The sequence below is a fragment of the Anastrepha ludens genome, chromosome 5 (genome assembly GCF_028408465.1).
Source record: "Anastrepha ludens isolate Willacy chromosome 5, idAnaLude1.1, whole genome shotgun sequence".
NCBI lineage: Eukaryota > Metazoa > Arthropoda > Insecta > Diptera > Tephritidae > Anastrepha > Anastrepha ludens.
This window is the reverse complement of record NC_071501.1, coordinates 122,482,419-122,500,854: the sequence shown is the minus strand read 5'-3', so window position 1 is coordinate 122,500,854 and position 18,436 is coordinate 122,482,419. Positions and strand designations below refer to the sequence as shown.

The 18,436-nt window shown below is 37.4% G+C and overlaps 1 protein-coding gene across 1 annotated transcript; it reads right to left on the bottom strand.

Annotated features, from left to right (window-relative positions):
• Window positions 1–8,626: 8,626 nt before the first annotated feature.
• Window positions 8,627–17,282, bottom strand: LOC128863182 (uncharacterized). Its single transcript, XM_054102182.1, has 5 exons — window positions 17,004–17,282; window positions 16,644–16,928; window positions 12,876–13,071; window positions 12,123–12,813; window positions 8,627–12,022 (listed from the first exon to the last, which is right to left on the bottom strand). The coding sequence occupies exons 4-5, from the start codon at window positions 12,506–12,508 to the stop codon at window positions 10,735–10,737; spliced, it is 1,674 nt and encodes a 557-aa protein (XP_053958157.1). The 5' UTR covers window positions 12,509–12,813; window positions 12,876–13,071; window positions 16,644–16,928; window positions 17,004–17,282; the 3' UTR covers window positions 8,627–10,734.
• Window positions 17,283–18,436: the final 1,154 nt, after the last annotated feature.

The window sequence follows — 18,436 nt, the reverse complement described above, 5'->3', positions numbered from 1 at the left end:
TTCTTGACGATGAGTCACAATTATTGTGTGCATGGAGTACGCACATAGGTACATTAAAAGTAAAAAGATTACCTTTTGGTGTTAAGACTGCGACAGCGATTTTTCAAAAGACAATGGAAAGTTTGTTAAGAAACATACCGTTTGTCGTGGTGTATCAGGATGACATTACAGTCACTGGAAAGACTATGCAGAGTCACATTAAAACGTTGAGGCTAGTACTTCAAAAACTACAAAATGCTGGATTGAAACTAAATATCAAAAAGTCAGTTTTTTTTCAATCAAAGATTTCTTATTTGGGCTTCAATATTGATAAAAACGGATTGAGTAAGAATAACGATCGAATTTCGAGCATTCTTTCTGCGCCAATTCCAGATAATGTTTCGGAAGTTAGAGCCTTTGTCGGTATGGCAAATTATTACTCAAAATTTATTAATAACTTTGCGAATATGATGTCTCCACTTTATAAATTATTGAGCAAAGATGAGCCGTTTTTATGGTCAAAGAATTGTCAAAAGGCATATGACGCTATCAAGAATGCTGTGACGTCAGACCAAGTTTTGGTTCATTTCAACCCAGATTTACCGTTGGTATTAACAACGGATGCTTCTAATACGGCGGTGGGAGGAATTTTGTCACATAAATTCTCTAGTGGATTGAAACCAATTGCTTTTATCTCCAGAGCATTAAGCAAGAGCGAGAAAAATTATAGTACTCTTGAAAAAGAAGCCTTGTCTATTGTGTTTTGTATTACAAAACTTAAACAATACTTATTGGGAAACACATTTATTTTGAAAACTGATCACCGTCCACTATTAACTATTTTTGGTAACAATAAAGGATTGCCTATCATGGCTTCAGCCCGAATGCAGCGCTGGGCATTAACTTTATCCGGGTTCAATTACACCATAGAATATGTGAAAGGAGTAAATAATGAAGCTGACTCAATTTCGCGTATGCCTCAACAAATGTTTGAAAACAAAATTACGGAGTTTTCATATGTCAACTTTATTGAATCTGAAAAATATTTCAATATGAGTTTTAAGGACATCGCTCGTGAGACGAGACGAGACCCAATTTTATCTAAAGTTGCAGAATGCATTTTGGATGGAACCTTATGTAACTTAAAGGATAATAATTTCACTCCGTATCGTGAAAAGTATACTGAACTCGGTGTGGAGTATGGGTGTGTATTGTGGGGTTACAGAACCATTATCCCCGAAAAATTGCGAACAAAAATTTTAAATGAATTACATTCCTCGCATTTAGGAATAGTAAAAACAAAAGCGCTTGCCAGATCATATATATGGTGGTCATGTCTTGATAAAGATATTGAAAAATTAATTAAAAACTGTTTACCATGTCAAAAACTGCAGCCTAGCCCCGAGAAGAGCAGTTTAATGCCGTGGACGCCAAGTTGTAATGTATGGAGTCGAATTCATATTGACTTTGCTGGCCCTATAAGAAATTTTTATTTTCTAATTGTTATCGATTCATTTTCGAAATTCGTTGAAGTGTTCAAAACGAAGGAAATAACTACAATGTTCACAATTACGAAGTTAAGAGAAATGTTTTCGCGGTATGGATTGGTCGATACACTTGTAACCGACAATGGCCGTCAGTTCACATCGTATGAATTTCAACAATTTTTGTCTGTGAATGGAATAAAACACATATTGACTGCGCCGGGACACCCATCTACAAATGGTCAAGCAGAAAACTTCGTTAAAACGTTTAAAAAGTCTGTATTAGCCAATTTAGATCAAAACAATGATGCGAATTTGGATCAAATTTTATGCAGATTTTTAATGGACTACCGAAATATGACTCACTGTTCTACAGGCGAATCTCCAGCAAAAATATTTTTTGGGAGAAAACTAAAAACTCGCTTCAGCAATCTCAAACCTCCTACAACAAAAGAAAAAATTATTGAGTCTCAACACAACAACATAAATAATCACAAAGGAAATCGTCATGAAACTTTTCAAAAAGGCCAAAATGTAATGGTACGTGATTACCGTAACCCAAATAAGCCTAGTTGGACACAGGCAGTTGTAGAACAACAACTTGGACCTCAATCATATTCATGTACTTTGGCTCACAACAAACATAGTATCAAACGTCATTTGGATCAAATCAGAAACCAGCAAATTCAACAACATGTCGAAACCAACATGCAAATGTTATCAGACAACAACACAGCTTTGACTGTAGTCAATGAGATACCAACGATGGAAGATTTTTCACGCACTCGAAGAGAACTCAGACCACGTGAAGGAGGTAGAGTAGTTAAAAATTTAAAAATTTAAATTGTATTTGAAATTTGCAAACGCAGTTGTTTTTAATTTTACAATTTTATATTACACTAAATTGTTATTGTTAGCAACAGCTTTAGGATGAGCATATAGAGTATTGATATTTACAGTTAGCCTAAATAACATTGTATAAATGCATATCAATGTAAATAACATAATTTATCTATAACAATTACTCTCACTCTCTTTATATACATACATACATATGCACCTTATTAGTAATCATTGAAATAAGAGTCAATGTTAATAAACTGAATAGTTGTTATTTGAACTGAGAACGAGCTGGTTGTTTTCCTCTATTGATACACTACACTTACTGAGATCTTTAAAGCGGTCTGCATAGACATATACCATAAATCGCGTGCTACAGTAGGTATCCGCCTAGACGAATATTCGCGCGTAACGACAATTCCAATAATAACCCTTTCGATTGTCCTGCAAAGTGCTCTCAAATATTCATTTTCTTAGTAACTGATCAAATTTAACAATTACAAAACATGATATGTACGTATGTATGTTCAAAAACAAAAATTACAATGAAAACGCAATGCTCAACATCTGAAACCTGCTCAGCAACTCCTGCCTAATGCCAACAACTTATCCACGGATTACGCTCCACGATAAAAATAATAGATTAATATGTATGATTGTGACAACGCAACGTAGCAATGAATTAAGTCGACAACAGCCGCCAAACATGAAATATTCAGCAAATGAATTGCGGTTTGCATTGCGCAGGCGCGCCGTAAAGCACGTGATATCAACGCATTTTTGGCATGCGATGTTAACGTACGAGCCGTGCAAATATGCCCCACACGCGCACGCACACACACACTCGTTTTCCTAGTTTTGCATGAATATATGTATGTATGTATGCGGGGGGCATGTACTCCCAATGCGAATGCATCGATCACAGCTTGTAAATTCTACTCCGCTACTTACAGTAGGCGCGTATATGTGGATATGTATGCGTATGTGTACATATATGTATGTATAGGGTTTTTCAGTAACTTTTGAACTTTTTTGAATAAAACACAAACGGTTTGACTTTTTTAACTAATTTTTTTTTTATTATCGAGTTTGAACATATACATTAAAGTATGAAATTCTATTTCTTTTGCATGACCACCGCGTGCACGTTTTACGAAGTCCAATCGTTGAACCCAATTTTCGACCACTCTTTTGCATAAATCGGCCGAAATTCCAGCAATTTCGCGTTCAATATTGGCTCTGAGCTCACAAATCGTCGCCGGCTTGTTACTGTAGACCAATGACTTCACATAACCCCAAAACGGGACGGCTTGTTAAATGGCCCGTAAAATGGCCGTAATGCTCTTAAAGTAGCAGCAACAGAACGATTATTTTCATAAAAAATGTGCACGATTTGCAATCGTTGCTCAACTGTGTAGCGTTCCATGATGAAATGTATACTAATGAAGTTTACAAATGACAAGCGAAAAATAAAAAATATTGCGTCGTTCGCCCTCCCTATCGAGTTGAAGCGCACCTATTGAACAACCCTATATAAGTATATACACATATATACTCAAATGCACGCAGTGACTTTGCAATGAATTTCCGTAGCTCTTTTTGGTATTTGACGCACGCGAATGCAGGCGTGATTGTGCTCGTAAATGGCTTGTTGCAAGGTTGCAAGATCCCTCTGCACATATTGTCTCAAATTTGCTAAGGATAATAACCTACCGCTGCAAAAGGTTCAATTCAGTAAACATCGAAACCCACCCTGGCTACTTAAAGAGGCATCCTTTATTAACAATTTAGCACTAAAACGTAAAGCGAATACATCTCGTGAAGAATATAAATCCATTTTTTCTGAAATCGCAGCGAATTACAGAGCCATGGGCTGGAAACTGATCTATACCGACGGGTCTAAGACAGAACAGACTTCATATGCTGTCGTAAAGAGCAAAACAAAATAATAACTTATGGGCTCTTATTCCCATTCTGCTCTATCTTTACAGCAGAAGCAGTTGCAATTTTAAACGCTTTTTTGTATGCAATTCAAAACAAGGGCAAATTCACAGTGTGCACTGATAGCTTATCGTGCTTTTCGGCCATCCAGAACTACAACAACTCTAACTACATAATTGATTTTATAAGAGAGACACTAACTACCAAACCACAAAAAATCAAAATTATGTGGATTCCTGGCCACGCAGATATTAATGGTAATACACATGCTGACCAAATTGCAAAACAAATGAGAATCACCCCTACCATTACAACCAATATCGTCTTTAAACATGACATCTACAGTCTCATAAAACACCAAAGGCAAAGTGACCTCCTACGCGAGTGGAGTATTATAACCATCCCTACTCCTTAGTTAATCCTAAGCGTGTAAAACCAGGTTTTAGTGAGTCAATCCCAACGAATATGGTCACACCATACATACGCCTTCGACTAGGCCACACAATAATTACACACGCCCATATATATACTTCAAGGCATTCCACCCAATCTATGCCCGTTTTGCAACTCCACCCTGAGTATAAATCACATTCTGTCTTCATGCCCTAACCTTGCATCGACTAAACATCATTACTTTCGCAACATTGACCCTCTTGAAATATTAAAAAATCCAACCGAAGCCAACATATCTATATTATATAACTATCTCAAAGATACTGATCTACTTCGTCGGATTTAATTGAGCCATAATCAACCTGCCAGCCGAAAGCCTCCGATGCTAGCGCTGCACTACTTTTAGTTTGTATAATAATTTTATTGTTATGTAAACCTTTATAAAATAAAATAAAATAAAATAAAAAAAATTTCTTTCCTCCTTCCCAGGAACCTCCTTCGCCAAATAGATGATTTGGAAAAGGCTTATAACTACCAGAATGCAGAACGTCAACGCCTTAGCTACCACAACCAGGCATTGCAATAGCAGCTCAAGCAGTGCTCAGAACAGTTGTATTTCGTAGAAACCAACGAAAGTATTCCGTCTAGTATTCACTCACTGAAACGTTCTCAGTTGAGGCCGCCGAGTGCTCATTGAAGACGCCATCGGGGACACGTCAAGATTAGATTGGAGTGAGCAATTAGATATGCAACCTCTACCCACCATGAACCTGCAGTTGAAGCTTTGGCCAGCTCCCGAGAAAATAATCTATTTATATTTACCCAAACTAATATTTGCATGCATTATTGATTTTACATTTCATTTAAATGACACCTTTGACAGAGTCTGTCACTGAAGGGAGTAGTCAATAATGACATATCAATGCTCAGGATCTATGTAGGAAAATTGACGAATTTAAGTACCACTTTGAGAATTTCCTCATTGACAAGGGCTTGGAGGAGAAGTGCCGATTTTTCTGAGGGAGTCATTGAAATGTTTTGTGAGGTCCAAATCTAGCGTAGATTTATATGTTGAATATCTGTTTGTTGAAATTATTTGTAATAATTGTAAAGTTCTTGTTGGTAATATGTACCGTCCAAATAAAAATGATGACTGTGCCCCACTAGCGAATACCGTTGATAGACTGCAATTTGTTGGTTGAACACTGCTTAAATGTTAACTGACAAAATGAGCACTTTTGTAACACCAATGCACTTCACCAATAGTAGTGCATCTCTCATTCACCACTTTTACACGAATAACTTAAAACGAATTTTATTATATGGGCAAAGACAACGTCATAAGAAAATATTGATGTAATGGTTGCAATTAGCAAAACAAAATTTTAATTTTATTTGTTTGATAGATATTTTGTATGGATATAGAGGAGGATTAATACATATACATATATGCTCACTCAAGTAGGACAGAGCCAGATGTCGAACGTTGCCGAACGCGGGGGCCGATTGTGCTCTTTGTCGTTCGTTCCGCGCTCTCGCTTGCAGTTCAAGCACATTAGCTTACATTTGCTTGCGTACGGAATAGATTCGTATATTTGATATGTCCATATGATTTGTATGCATCTTTACATATATATTTGTTCTTTTTGAAAATTGCGCGAAATTGTATATGTATATGCATGTTTATATACATATATTGTAGTATATTAGTATACAACATATCTTATAAGGTATGTGGTAAATATTATTGTACCATACATTTTTTCCTTCATATATAATAAAAAAATTAATAATAATAACATTAAAACAACAGGTATTATTAACAAACTTGGTTTTATTTTAAATTCCTCAAGTGAATCAAATTAATAATAATCAATACGAAGGCATATGCAAATACAAATACGTGAATTTATATATGGACATATGCGCATATATGTACATATATATATACGCTCACTTAAGTAGGAGAGAGCAAGATGTCGAACGTTGCCGTTCGTTTGCTTTGTTTGCTTTGTCGTTCGTTCCGCGCTTTCGCTTGCAGTTCATTCAAGGTAACGGCAATGAGCAAGGTAACACTAATGAGCAAAGGTAACGGCACATTTTTTCGTGCGTGCAGCCTGTTAAATCGAATTATAAGACGTTATCACGTCAAAAACTCAGTTAAATATTCATTGTGACTTGAAAGTAAAAAAATTATTTTTCAGGGCTGGAATGTTCTTTGCAATCAGAAAACTAAAAAAGAACTGATTGAAAATGCCCACAAAAACAAAGGACATACAAACGGTAGTGTCCTAGACCACGGTGTAGAAACGACATACATACCATAAATGCCATGATCGCGCAAGTGTACTTTAAAATTATTTATAGTTGCTTAATATTATATAATTTTATCATTTATTATTTACATTCCATACTTTTCTAATGCCTTACTTATTTATTTTTCAGGTAGCCACATAAAATGGCTTTTAGATGCTTCAAAAACATTTTATAGGCCCTTTCTATGGCCGTAAAATACTATTAAATAGTAAGTAGTAAATAATAAATTTTGTTGGTTTTTGGAGGGTGAGTTTTAAAAAAGGCGAAATAAATTACTCATTTAATTGCTGACTAGACTTTCTAGAATTTTACTAAGCTCCTCACGGATCTCCTAATACTTTTGCTTATTATATACGAATGACAAGCTCCCGAACCGTGTTAAAGTACAATGTGTAAGTATTGCCGTACCTTATCAAGTGTCAGCAAACATCAGGGGATAAAAGTGCATTTACATTTAGTCTTCATGGGGAATTCTGAAACACACAATGTTATAAAGTCGCCAATATTGGATTTTTTCACTACTTCCCTTATCTGGAACTCCTTTCTATATAGTCTGTGGTTGAACTCAACACCGTTTGTCTAAAATCTTTTGAAAAACTACATGGCTGGGTCACATACATAGACCAATTGGAAAGGCAATCTTGATTCAGCCAATCTAGGGGCCAGTAGTAAGACATTCACATTTTGCTCTTGCATATGTGCCTCTTACCATATGTGTAACTCAAATATAACTAAATTTATTTTAAAACACACAACTCTTCACAATTGGCTAACGACGCAGCAGCACTCGCGCACCATTTCGCAGCTTTTCACGTTCGTACGAGTATTCGACGCATTCGTCGGCATATCTGTCAAATTCGCTCAGAGCCGAATGACGGTCTGCTAGGTAGTACACCTGTAAAAATCTTTTCACCATACCTTACCATCTATGATACATACAATAATTAAAAAGTAAATACCCGAATAATCGAATTCCTGCATATACATAAATGCATTTGCGTATGTACACTTGATGCTCTAGCCATATTTTTCTATACGGCACAACCAATCCAAATTCATTCACAAGTTCGAGCTCGTATTTCTAGGAGCAAAGTACTTTCATTCATAAAACGACTCTTAGACGCAATAAATTATGATAACTTTTGAGAAGACGAATAGCCCGCCTTAAATTTGTAGTTGATTGCTCCTATCCAAACTTCTTTATACCTTTGACACTCCTGCATGTCCATACATACATACATACATACATACATAGGGGTGTTTGTTCAAATGACCTTCCAAGGCAATGCTGAGCACTTTCGGCAAAAATTGCAACACATTTGCAAGTATTTTATAAGTTTCTATTACGTGCCCATTAGCAGAATGGCCTATACAACATTTTTTAATGTGGAAATCAAATATTTGATTTCATATTCCGCACACATACATACATACCCAAAGACACATCCTTAATTTGAAACAGAAAATTTCATATATATATTAGTATTTATATTTGTATATTTATTTATTGGTTTTTCAGCATTTGCTTTCCCTTCAATGATCAAGCCACAAATCATTAGCTTATCAGACATTCCATTCAATTGAAACTGCGTTTCGATGGCAAATGAAATTTTTTTATAATAATAACTGCCAAAGCTGGATTCGGGTACGGTTTGCCCTTTTCCAAACTACTCAAATGTTAGATTACAATTTCTGCTATTTCATCCATTTTGGATTGTTTTTTTTTATTATTTTTTTTTTTTCAATTTACGGCAAATATGCATTTTTCAACTCTTTTAACTGTGACAACTTCAATTAATTTAATGAATTTTTCATTTTCGCTTTTACATTTCTGTTGCGTATTATTTACGACAGTTTTCCACTTCATTTCGAAAACAAAGAAGTTAAGAAAGGCCATTTGCAATTCTTTCTCATTACTTTGGGGAGGGGTGGTCAATAGTTGTCGTATTTGTGGTATGTAATAAATACTAATACACATAAGTTCTTATACATATTTTTCTTCATGCATTCAAGTAAGCCTACACACACATACACATATAAAACAAATGAACAATCAATATTAGTTATATTTTTTTCTTTGTAATTATAATGCACATTCTTGGATATTTAATTCATCAATACAACTCAGCCCAACGCGACACAACCGCCTGCCTGACTGGCTGATTGGCTGATTGGCTGACTGACCGGCTGACTCCAACTTAAGGTAGTAAAGAAAGGTAGCTAAATACTACACAATAATATTCATAAGCTTAATGTTTAGGTACACACTTTTACTATAATTAAATAAATACAATTAACATGAAATAAACTGAAAGTACAGTGAAAATTATAATCTTTAAAGCTAAAATATTCCTTTACATTCACTTTCTTAAGCCTTGGACACACGTTTTTTGCAAGAGTGAAGAGTTTTCACACAGTGAAACACATTAATTATAAGTAAATCCAGTTATTCCTCCTCCTCCGCCTACACGCAAATATTTATTAAGGTGCTACTCCTCAGGTTCCGTATCATTAATGGACTGCTTTGCGGGCGCTAAAGTTCCTAGTTAAGTTTGCATTAGACGGGCCGATTCCATTTCATTGCACACATACATACATTTGTTTTCATACCCCTTACAATATTCTTCGTTTGTGTTTATATTTTTTTCAAATCGTTCAAAACTTTTGCTTTATTAAAAATTTCTGCGCAGCCTGGTGACGCCATTAGTTAGCTTGCCGCTGCCACAAATATCGCATGGAACAATGGAACAATCAAAATAAATTTAAAAGCCGATATTTACATTTTCTCTCTGGTCATACAATTTTCTGGTCTTCAAATTTTCCTATAAATGCAGACGTAATTGGCGCTCATATTCGTCTAATAAATTTTGCTTCGAAAATTTTGTTGCTGGCTAGATGTCGCATTTTTAAATAGAAAGCTTAGCTAATAGTTTCATATGCATGGGTATGTGTTTCACGACACCATTTCATACTCAGAATAAGGCATATATGGGGGTTCCAGTATTTGAGTTGTTAATTGCGCGCGAAACTATTTTCAGCAAAATCAGTCAGAGATAACTAAAAACTCAAATACGTCAGACAACACTCCCGAACTTCTGATGCAGAATCTGCACATGATTAGTAGTGCTCCAGGGTGATGAAGCCCCGAATATTAACCAGAATGTTTCCTTCTTATGCATATTTTTAGCAACCAGTAAGTCCATTTGTATGGAAATGCATTCGCAACTTGCGAGCAAAAGCGGAACAGTTGCCATCCAAATTAGTTTCCTTCAGCATAAATATTTCAGTATTAAGATTTCACATCTCTTCGCTGAGCATTCATAACAATGCGAAAGTATTTTTTTTTTATTATTTTTTCTCTCTGTTGTACATGAAACCATCAAAATTACAAGTAATTCATTAACGCTTTCTCATTTTCTCTTCCTTCAAATAAATAAAATTAAATAAAGTTAAGTAGTTCGAGGCTACCCAAATAGCGCCAAATCCCAGCAAACTATATAATTTTGGCCAGTGTGTTCTGTCATGTTTTGTGCGCTCTTCTACCCTCAAAGCAATCACATTTCCAACGCCTTGAGGTGCTGAATTTGCGAAATGTCTGTGCTTTGCCAGTGGAAGAGACACAGTTTATTTAACCTCTTATTGGCTTAAGTTTTTTTTGCTTTTCTTTTTTAAAAAATAAATTACGTTTTTCTGTTGAACGCTTGCTAAATAGTTATTGCAATTAGATTCAGAAGCTATCCTCTTCCTCATCTTCTTCTGCTAATTCTAACGCTTCGTCTTGTCATACCGTTGAGCCGTTAGCAAATATTTCTGTATCATCGGACCAGCTAACTTCCATTGGCGTACCGTTGAGGCTGTTGATTTTGTCGAACAAGATAACATCGTCTTCCAGTGAAATGTGCGAGTTCTTTAGCGACGAGGTTGAACCTGTTGTTGCAGACGAGGTCGATGCTGAGCAAGCATCATCAGATGACGCCGAGCAGCTTTCGTCCTCTGAATTTGTGCCCGACACCATAGCTTCACCCGCGGATTCCTGTATCTCGTGGAATTTCTTTTTAAGATCATGCACGGAGGCGTGTGTGGGTAACGACTGCATATCCAATCGCTCACCCGAATTCAACTTGGATGTGTCGCAGGTGATGAGCTTTCGGGCGGCTGCGCTGGAGTTTGGAGTGTGTGGAAAAAACGAGTCATCGTGTCTGCCTGCCAATACCAGCTCCTCGTCTATTTCTGAACACAGCGTAGATGTTCGTGGATGTATCGCATTTTGATGCGGTGAACTCGAACTAACCGGTTCCTTCCAGTTGATCAACTCCAATTGATGCTGCTTCCATGCACTTGAGCTGGAGCTTTGACGCAATAGCCGTTTGCCGCTTTTGGTGCCCACCGAGCCGGTGCTGAGCGCACCTGCACTAGCGTTCACTGGTTCGGTGCCTTTAACACTCACCGATTTGGAGCGTGTGCGCGAGTGCGGACGTTTGCTGAACTCGGTTCGCACATCGCTGGAATGTCGTATCACTGTGGTAGCAGACATTGACTGCGAGAGTGGATTGGGTCCCCCACTGCTATTACCATTGCCATATGATGCACCGCTGCCGACACTACTCAAAGATGTATTCATGGCGCTGGCGCCTCCGGACAACTGCCGACGTGTCGAAGGACTGCGCTCAACTGAACGAAAAGAACCAGCGCGTTTCACCGTTTTCGATGCGGCTGCTTCGGGTGTATCGTCGTCCATCTCTAGCACCCACGACACGGAATCAGGCTTTTCAATTACACCCTTGACCACAGGCGATGTGGGTGGCGAAAAATCGTCCATTTGTATGCTGGCCATTGATGAACCGTTCATCAGCTGAGAACGATTCAGTGAGTGAATACTAGATTGAGTGCTTGCGTTGTGCGATTCCATTGCGGAGAGCTCATGCAATTTGGTTTCCACGATATGCAATTGCTCTGAGCGCTGCTTGAGCTGCCATTGCAAGGTCTCGTTATCGTAGCTGAGACGCTTTCGTTTTACCATTTCGTGGTTATAAGCCTTTTGCATGTCGTCTATTTGGCGAAGGAAGTCCCTGCAAGGAAAGAAATTGAAACATTAATATATGATTTTAAAAAAATGTAATGAAAATAAAAAATTTATTTTCCATATTCAAATATTTCCCTCATACTTACTTCTCCTTCTCCGACTTGATGTCAAGCTCTGATTTTAGCATCTCCATCATCGACTCAAGCTTGGATATTTTGCCTGTTAGTACGGCGCGCTCTTCGGCATCTCGCATCAATTTCTCGTTTTGTTTGATCAGCTTCGAAATCTCTTTCTGCTTCAACTCCAACACACAGTGTAAGCTGTCCACCTCGCTTTCCAAGCGCGCAAACTCCGAAGTGCTAGAGTTACGTGGTGAGCTAATGCCGCTACTACGGTCCAAGCTCTCATTGAAACTGCGCTGAGATGACCGCAAAACCGAAATTTCCTCCTGCGATAAATTCAATTTATCACGCAACTCACGTTCCCTATTTTCGTTGGAGGCTCGCAGCGTTTCCACTTCCTTCGTAATCATTTTTATGTGCTCATGACACTGCTCCTGACGTTCTGTGGCAACTTTTAAATGCGTAGCGTAGGAATTTTCCGTACTCTTCAGCTTTTCACGTAACTCTTGCTCAGAAACCTCCAACGCACTGAAACGTTCCTTCAATTTCGTTTCACGTTCGTCGGCTGCGCAGAGCTCTTGTTTTTTCTGAGAGAGTTCCAGGCGAAACGATTCTATTATACGTTTATGCTCCAAATTTTTTGCCTCCAATTGTGATTCGAGTACATTGAACTTCTCTTGTGCAAAAGCTTGATAATCGGCTAGATTGGCTTGTTCTATGGAACAAAAGAGGAGAGTTTGGTTAAATTATTTTCAGGATATCTTATGCAGAATTTACCTTTGTCCAATTCGCAGCGGTGAAATGCTTGCAGATTTTGCTCGCGCTGTAAATAATAGCCTTCTTTTTCACATAGTTGATCCTGTAGCTGAGCACAGTTGGTTTTCGCTTCATCCAGCAGCTTCAGTGTTGTGCTTAAACGTTCCTCAATTTTGTGTTTCTCGGTTTTTACTCTCGGACATGCGAATGCATCCAGCTGTGAAGTGAGATAATTAAAATGTTACGAAGCCTTTCTAGCATAAAATTCGATAAATCGGAAATCCGTTAAATACGTTTTTTATTTATCGAATATTTTCGTGTAAATTATTTTCTTCTTTCGGTTTTTGATACATTTTTAACAGAAATTTTAATAATTCTTTTTCTTAGTATTTAGTTCAGTTTTTTCTTTGTATTACTGAACGAAATATTAACAGCTGTGACGTTTACTTTATAGTGCAATGTTTCTTGTAGTTCTTAGTCGTGAAGTCCGATACGCCTTGAGTCCGATATATCGAGCGCTATGCCTAGCAGGCTCTGAGCTGTTTGGTTTTGTGCTTTTTACAAATTGGCAGTAGATGAAATTTTGTCTCTTCTGGAGCGTGGCGATGAAAGTGCAGATGTTTGGAGAGATTCTTAGCCACCAATTGAACATGAAGGACAAGACTCAGATGAGAGCAGCGACAAATCGGACGAAGAAAATGATGCGAATCTGAACAACTTAGGGCCTAAATTATTACAGACTAAGTGCGAAGTTCGGCGTTTACACACAAATATGATAGTTCATCTAGATACATAACAGGTATTCAGCCATAAATTCCTCAAGGACCTGCATCACACGAGTCCTCATGGAGTAATGAAATGGCAGGTTAGGTTAGGTTAGCATGGTTGCCCAGAAAGTGGGCCCACTTGGACGAACAAATCAAATTCATCCTTTATGATACCATTGCAAGGGAAATAAGATGAAGGAAACCGATAGTACGAAAGAAGAGGGTAGGGGGATTACGAACGGTGACTGATTTGCCGTTGTGTTAGCCGCTTAATGATGCTTACGAAGTTCAACCGATTTTTGATATCAAGTGAGAGAAGTGAGAACCGAGATGCCGAAATCTTAGTCCCGCGGGAGCAGTGCAGCTAATTAGAAGAAGGTGCCGTGGTGCTGAGATGATTCCATCTCATCTTCAGGACTCGAAATAATTCGAAGTCCCACCACATGCACACCTCGCGGATAGCGATCTGTGAGGATACCCACGAAATTTGAGAGCTGAGATTTTGTTATCCTCGGAAGATCCCTCGAACACTTCCGATTCACACGTGTTCAGAAGGATTTCAAAAACTTACAAGTTTGTGTACTTGCCTAGCGCTCACTGAGTAATGGAATGACAGATTATGAACCACTTTCGGATTAAAAAAACAAAGGAAAATTTTACTGCCAGCTAAGAAAAGAAAGCAGATTCCAAACTTTACTTGTACTGCAATACTTCAGCCCACAAACACCATCAGAAAAAAGTTATAATTGAAATGGTTGTAGCATTTTCATTAGACTGCGCAGAGAAAAAAAAAACGCTGATGGTTACTGAAGATGAAGACGGTGACCAGCTTGCTAAGGCAGGCATCCGCTTGCCTAAGATGAGTACGTCGCACATATGTCCGCACAGATGTACTCTGTGTTTCGAAGACGGAACTAGACGAGGAACTAACTCTGGAAGCACAGCCTATATGGCAAGCCTCGACCTACCAATGGCAAAAATGTTGCTACGAACTTGCAACACGAAAACAACCAACTTTATTTTATCACTCCCAAGGAAGGAATGTAAAATATTGGTTGAAGTACTGATGGGAAACTGTCTCACTCCATATCACGCAGCTAAGAAGAAAGGGGTACGTTAGAATACCTCCTTTGCCACTGTCCTGCTCTTAAGAGAACTCGTTGTAACTGCCTGGGATCGGTACACTTTTCATTTCACTTTGAAGCAAACTGTTTATTAAAACTCGCCAAGACATGAATCACGAACTATGCTTAATAGGACTCCAACAACTCCAGACACTTGAAGTCTATGTAAGATCTATTCAGATCAGCCAAATATACCTAACCTGACCTTCCAATGAATCTGGCCGTATGAAGTCAATGGTGGCTGAATATTGCAATAAACCGATTGTTAAGTGAAACAAAAATTTTGGAGACAAGAATCCAGCCAGCATGGCTCGTAGCGTTCGCCATTCACAGATGATGTCCCCAAATTGTGGAAATAGCGCTGTTCTCCATAATCGATTAATGTTGACTTGTCAATCTTTACTGAACAGAAATGTCAAAACAGTTTGCCGTTCTTAGCCATCAAATCATATTATCGATATCGAAAGTTCTCATACAGCTAAAAAACACCCGATATACCGGTTCTTTTTTCAATATTTTGAAAAATTTTGTTAAATTTTAACCGACTTATGGCGCAGCTATGGTATGGGGCCAATGTGCATAGTTCATTATGAAGACACTATAATTAATGCATATATAATATAATTTTCTTACTATTGCTATTAAAGACTTCACGAGGTTATTTTCCAGATCGGCTCTGACTATAGCATACGCGGATGATATAGTCATTATAAAAAATGCAAGATTGGTAGGACTGTAATAAACACAAGCAAAACCAAATAAAGATGTTATTTTGAATAGGATTGCGCTATCGAGAGATGATTAACGATTTTTTATAACCGGAATTGGATGGTATTGATCTGGACAACGTTTATTTTCAACAAGACGGCGCTACGTTCCACACAAGCAACGAAACTATTGATCTTTCACGGAAAAAGTTTCCGGACCGTGTTATCTCTAGAAGAGGTGATCACAATTAGCCACCGAGATCTTGTGATTTAACACCTTGTGACTTTTTTCTTTGGGCCCACGTGAAAGAGAAGGTCTACGCCAACAGCCTAGGGTCGACCTCAAAGATGGAATTCGCTATCGAGGACATAGGGCAGTCACTTTGCAATTCGGTTAAGGAAGTCCTGTAGACGTGGTCGTGGTGGTCATTTGCCTGATGTTATTTTCCACTATTAACGGCATACCTTCCTCTTTATAATGAAATAAACATCCGATCATTTATATTAAATAAATAATAGCATTTTTCTTTGAATATCAAAATAACACCTCTGTTTGGAAAACCCTATACTTATATTGTATAATGTAATATTTTATGATTTTTATTAAACCTTATAAGGCATCTTCTTTTCATTGCCAAGCCACTCCAAAAAAACTTAAAAAAATTTCCAAATACCATCGATCCACCTTAATGTATATACATACAGGTGTATATGCACATAGCCAAAAACAGTTTTAGCATCGCACAAAGCACTTGTCCTTGAAGTCCGCTGAATTCGCGTATCTGGTTAAATACAAACAGACAAAGGCATTTATTTGTACCTGTGAAAAGTATTCAAGCGAAATGTGGAAAATATTTGCGATGTGCGAATAGTTTTCGGTTTCCCAATTTTGTGTAAATTTGTACATAACATAAGTACCTGTTTTCGATCCAAAAACTGATGAGGAAAAATTCTGATTTTTTTTTGTCAATGACCCTTAGACGCAATAAATTAAATTACTTTTGAAAAGACGAAAAACCCGTTCCAAATCAATAGTTAATTGCTTCACTTCAAAAAAAGGTTACAAACTTCTTCTAACTTTCACAAAAGACACTCCTGCATACCCATACATACATACATACCTATGTATGGTTGTTTGTACAAATGAGATGCATCAAAATGTATAGAAGTGTTTTTGTATCCTGTACTTACATTGAACACCGCATACTGCAGCAAAACGCCCAAAGTCTCGATGCCTTTGTTGCGGTGCTCTTCCTGTAATTCCGTCTGCTCCAGGTGCCGCTCGATTGCCTCATAGTCCAGTCGACCGTTACACGAATGTCGATTCAAATGTTTCAAACGCTGCAGCTCCGTCGCATCCAGTCGCTCAGCGACTCCGGTCGCTGGCACAGGCGCTTCCTCAGCCGAGCGTTGTTGTTGATGGGATTTCGGTAGCAAAGCTTTGCCACGCACCGAGAGCAATTTCGATTGAGATTTCTGCGCAATAGAAAAAGTTTTTGATAAATAGAAACTCATGCATGTAGAAAATCAATACCGGGGCTCGTTACTCACTTTTTCCAGCAACGTTCCACCGAGCACTGTGGCACTAGAGCCGGTAGTTGTGGACGTTGCTGACTTCTTGCCATGATGTCCTAGGATGGGCGATGGGGTTTGTGAATTTGTGCGTGTTGTTGTGGTTGTTGTTGTACCATTAGTTACAGTTGTTGTTGTGATGCTATTATTGTTATTGTGATTGATTTCATGCAACTCTGTTGGTGCATCAGTGTGTTTGGCATTTTTATTCACCGCACTGCCGATACCACGATTTTGATCTGCAAGAGAAGACGAGAAAAAAGTTCAGTAACGGCGCAGATGCAGTATGAGGTCGAAGAGAATTGCTCACACTTAGGTTATGATTAGTTATTTTATTGTAAAAAAATGGTTTTATAAAAACAAAAATATAAAAAAACAAAAAATAGAAAAAAATAAAAAAAAAATTTAAAAAAAATAAAAAAAATTAAAATATTTTATAGCATCGCAGGGTTGGAAGAATTATTTTAGTAAAGTTATTTTTGTATTTGGTTTGGAACCAAATAAAATTGGAACTATCTAAGCTTTAATTATTAAGCAGAATAAATGCACATAGAACATGTACAAGGTGGCGCAAAATTAATTATCTCTCCGCAGATTTATAATTCTTGCAAATAGCGTCGTACGCCCATCATATTTGACACTTGTGAAGTAGGCAGCTACAGTATACAAGCAGACAAAGGAGGGCGTAAAGGTCAAAATAAAAATTTCCATTACTCAAAATATTTTGTTTACCATATATTTAGTAAAGAAGTTATTCAACAACAAAATTGGTGGATTAATTTTGCGCCCCCTTGTATAGGAAATAGAGTAGAATATGCTCGACAGTAATCTGGACCAAGTCACATGGGGAAATAATTCATTTTTAAAACCCAATTAAGCAGTCAACCTTAGGACTAAACCCACAAATTTGTATTAAGGTCGGCTTGAAACTATCGTAAGAGATCACTCCTGTACTTGAACTGTTGCCATTTCTGTGAATCCGGCCACGTGTGTGCTCAGCAATCGCTTTGCTAGATAGTCAAGTGTTTAAATTCATTAAAATCAGAATAAAAGTACGAAAGCTTACAGATCTCATTCAAAGTTGTAGTAGGAGCAAAATTTTAACACTGAAAATGAGTACATTCTGGGGTGATTGCTTAGAAATAATATTTTTCAAAACTCTTTTATTTACAAAAAACTCAATTTTCGAAAGTACATCCCAGTTGGTGTTGCTCACATAAATCTTAATATTTTCCCAAATATTTTACTGAAAGTCTTAAAATACATGCAATTCCGATGGAAATACAGTACTGAGTTTATTTCTAAGCGGTTATTTTTTATTACATATTTTATTAATGTGTGGAATATTAAAAAAGGCTCAAATTCCTTTATATTTAAAAAAAATGTATTAAGCAGCATACGTACTTATAAAT

Coding starts and splice junctions, on each gene's coding strand:
- LOC128863182 (XM_054102182.1), bottom strand. CDS start 12,508: ATGATTACGAAGGAAGTGGAAACGCTGCGAGCCTCCAACGAAAATAGG. Junction 12,023..12,122: donor ATCAAGTCGGAGAAGGAGAA/GTAAGTATGAGG, acceptor CTTTCCTTGCAG/GGACTTCCTTCGCCAAATAG.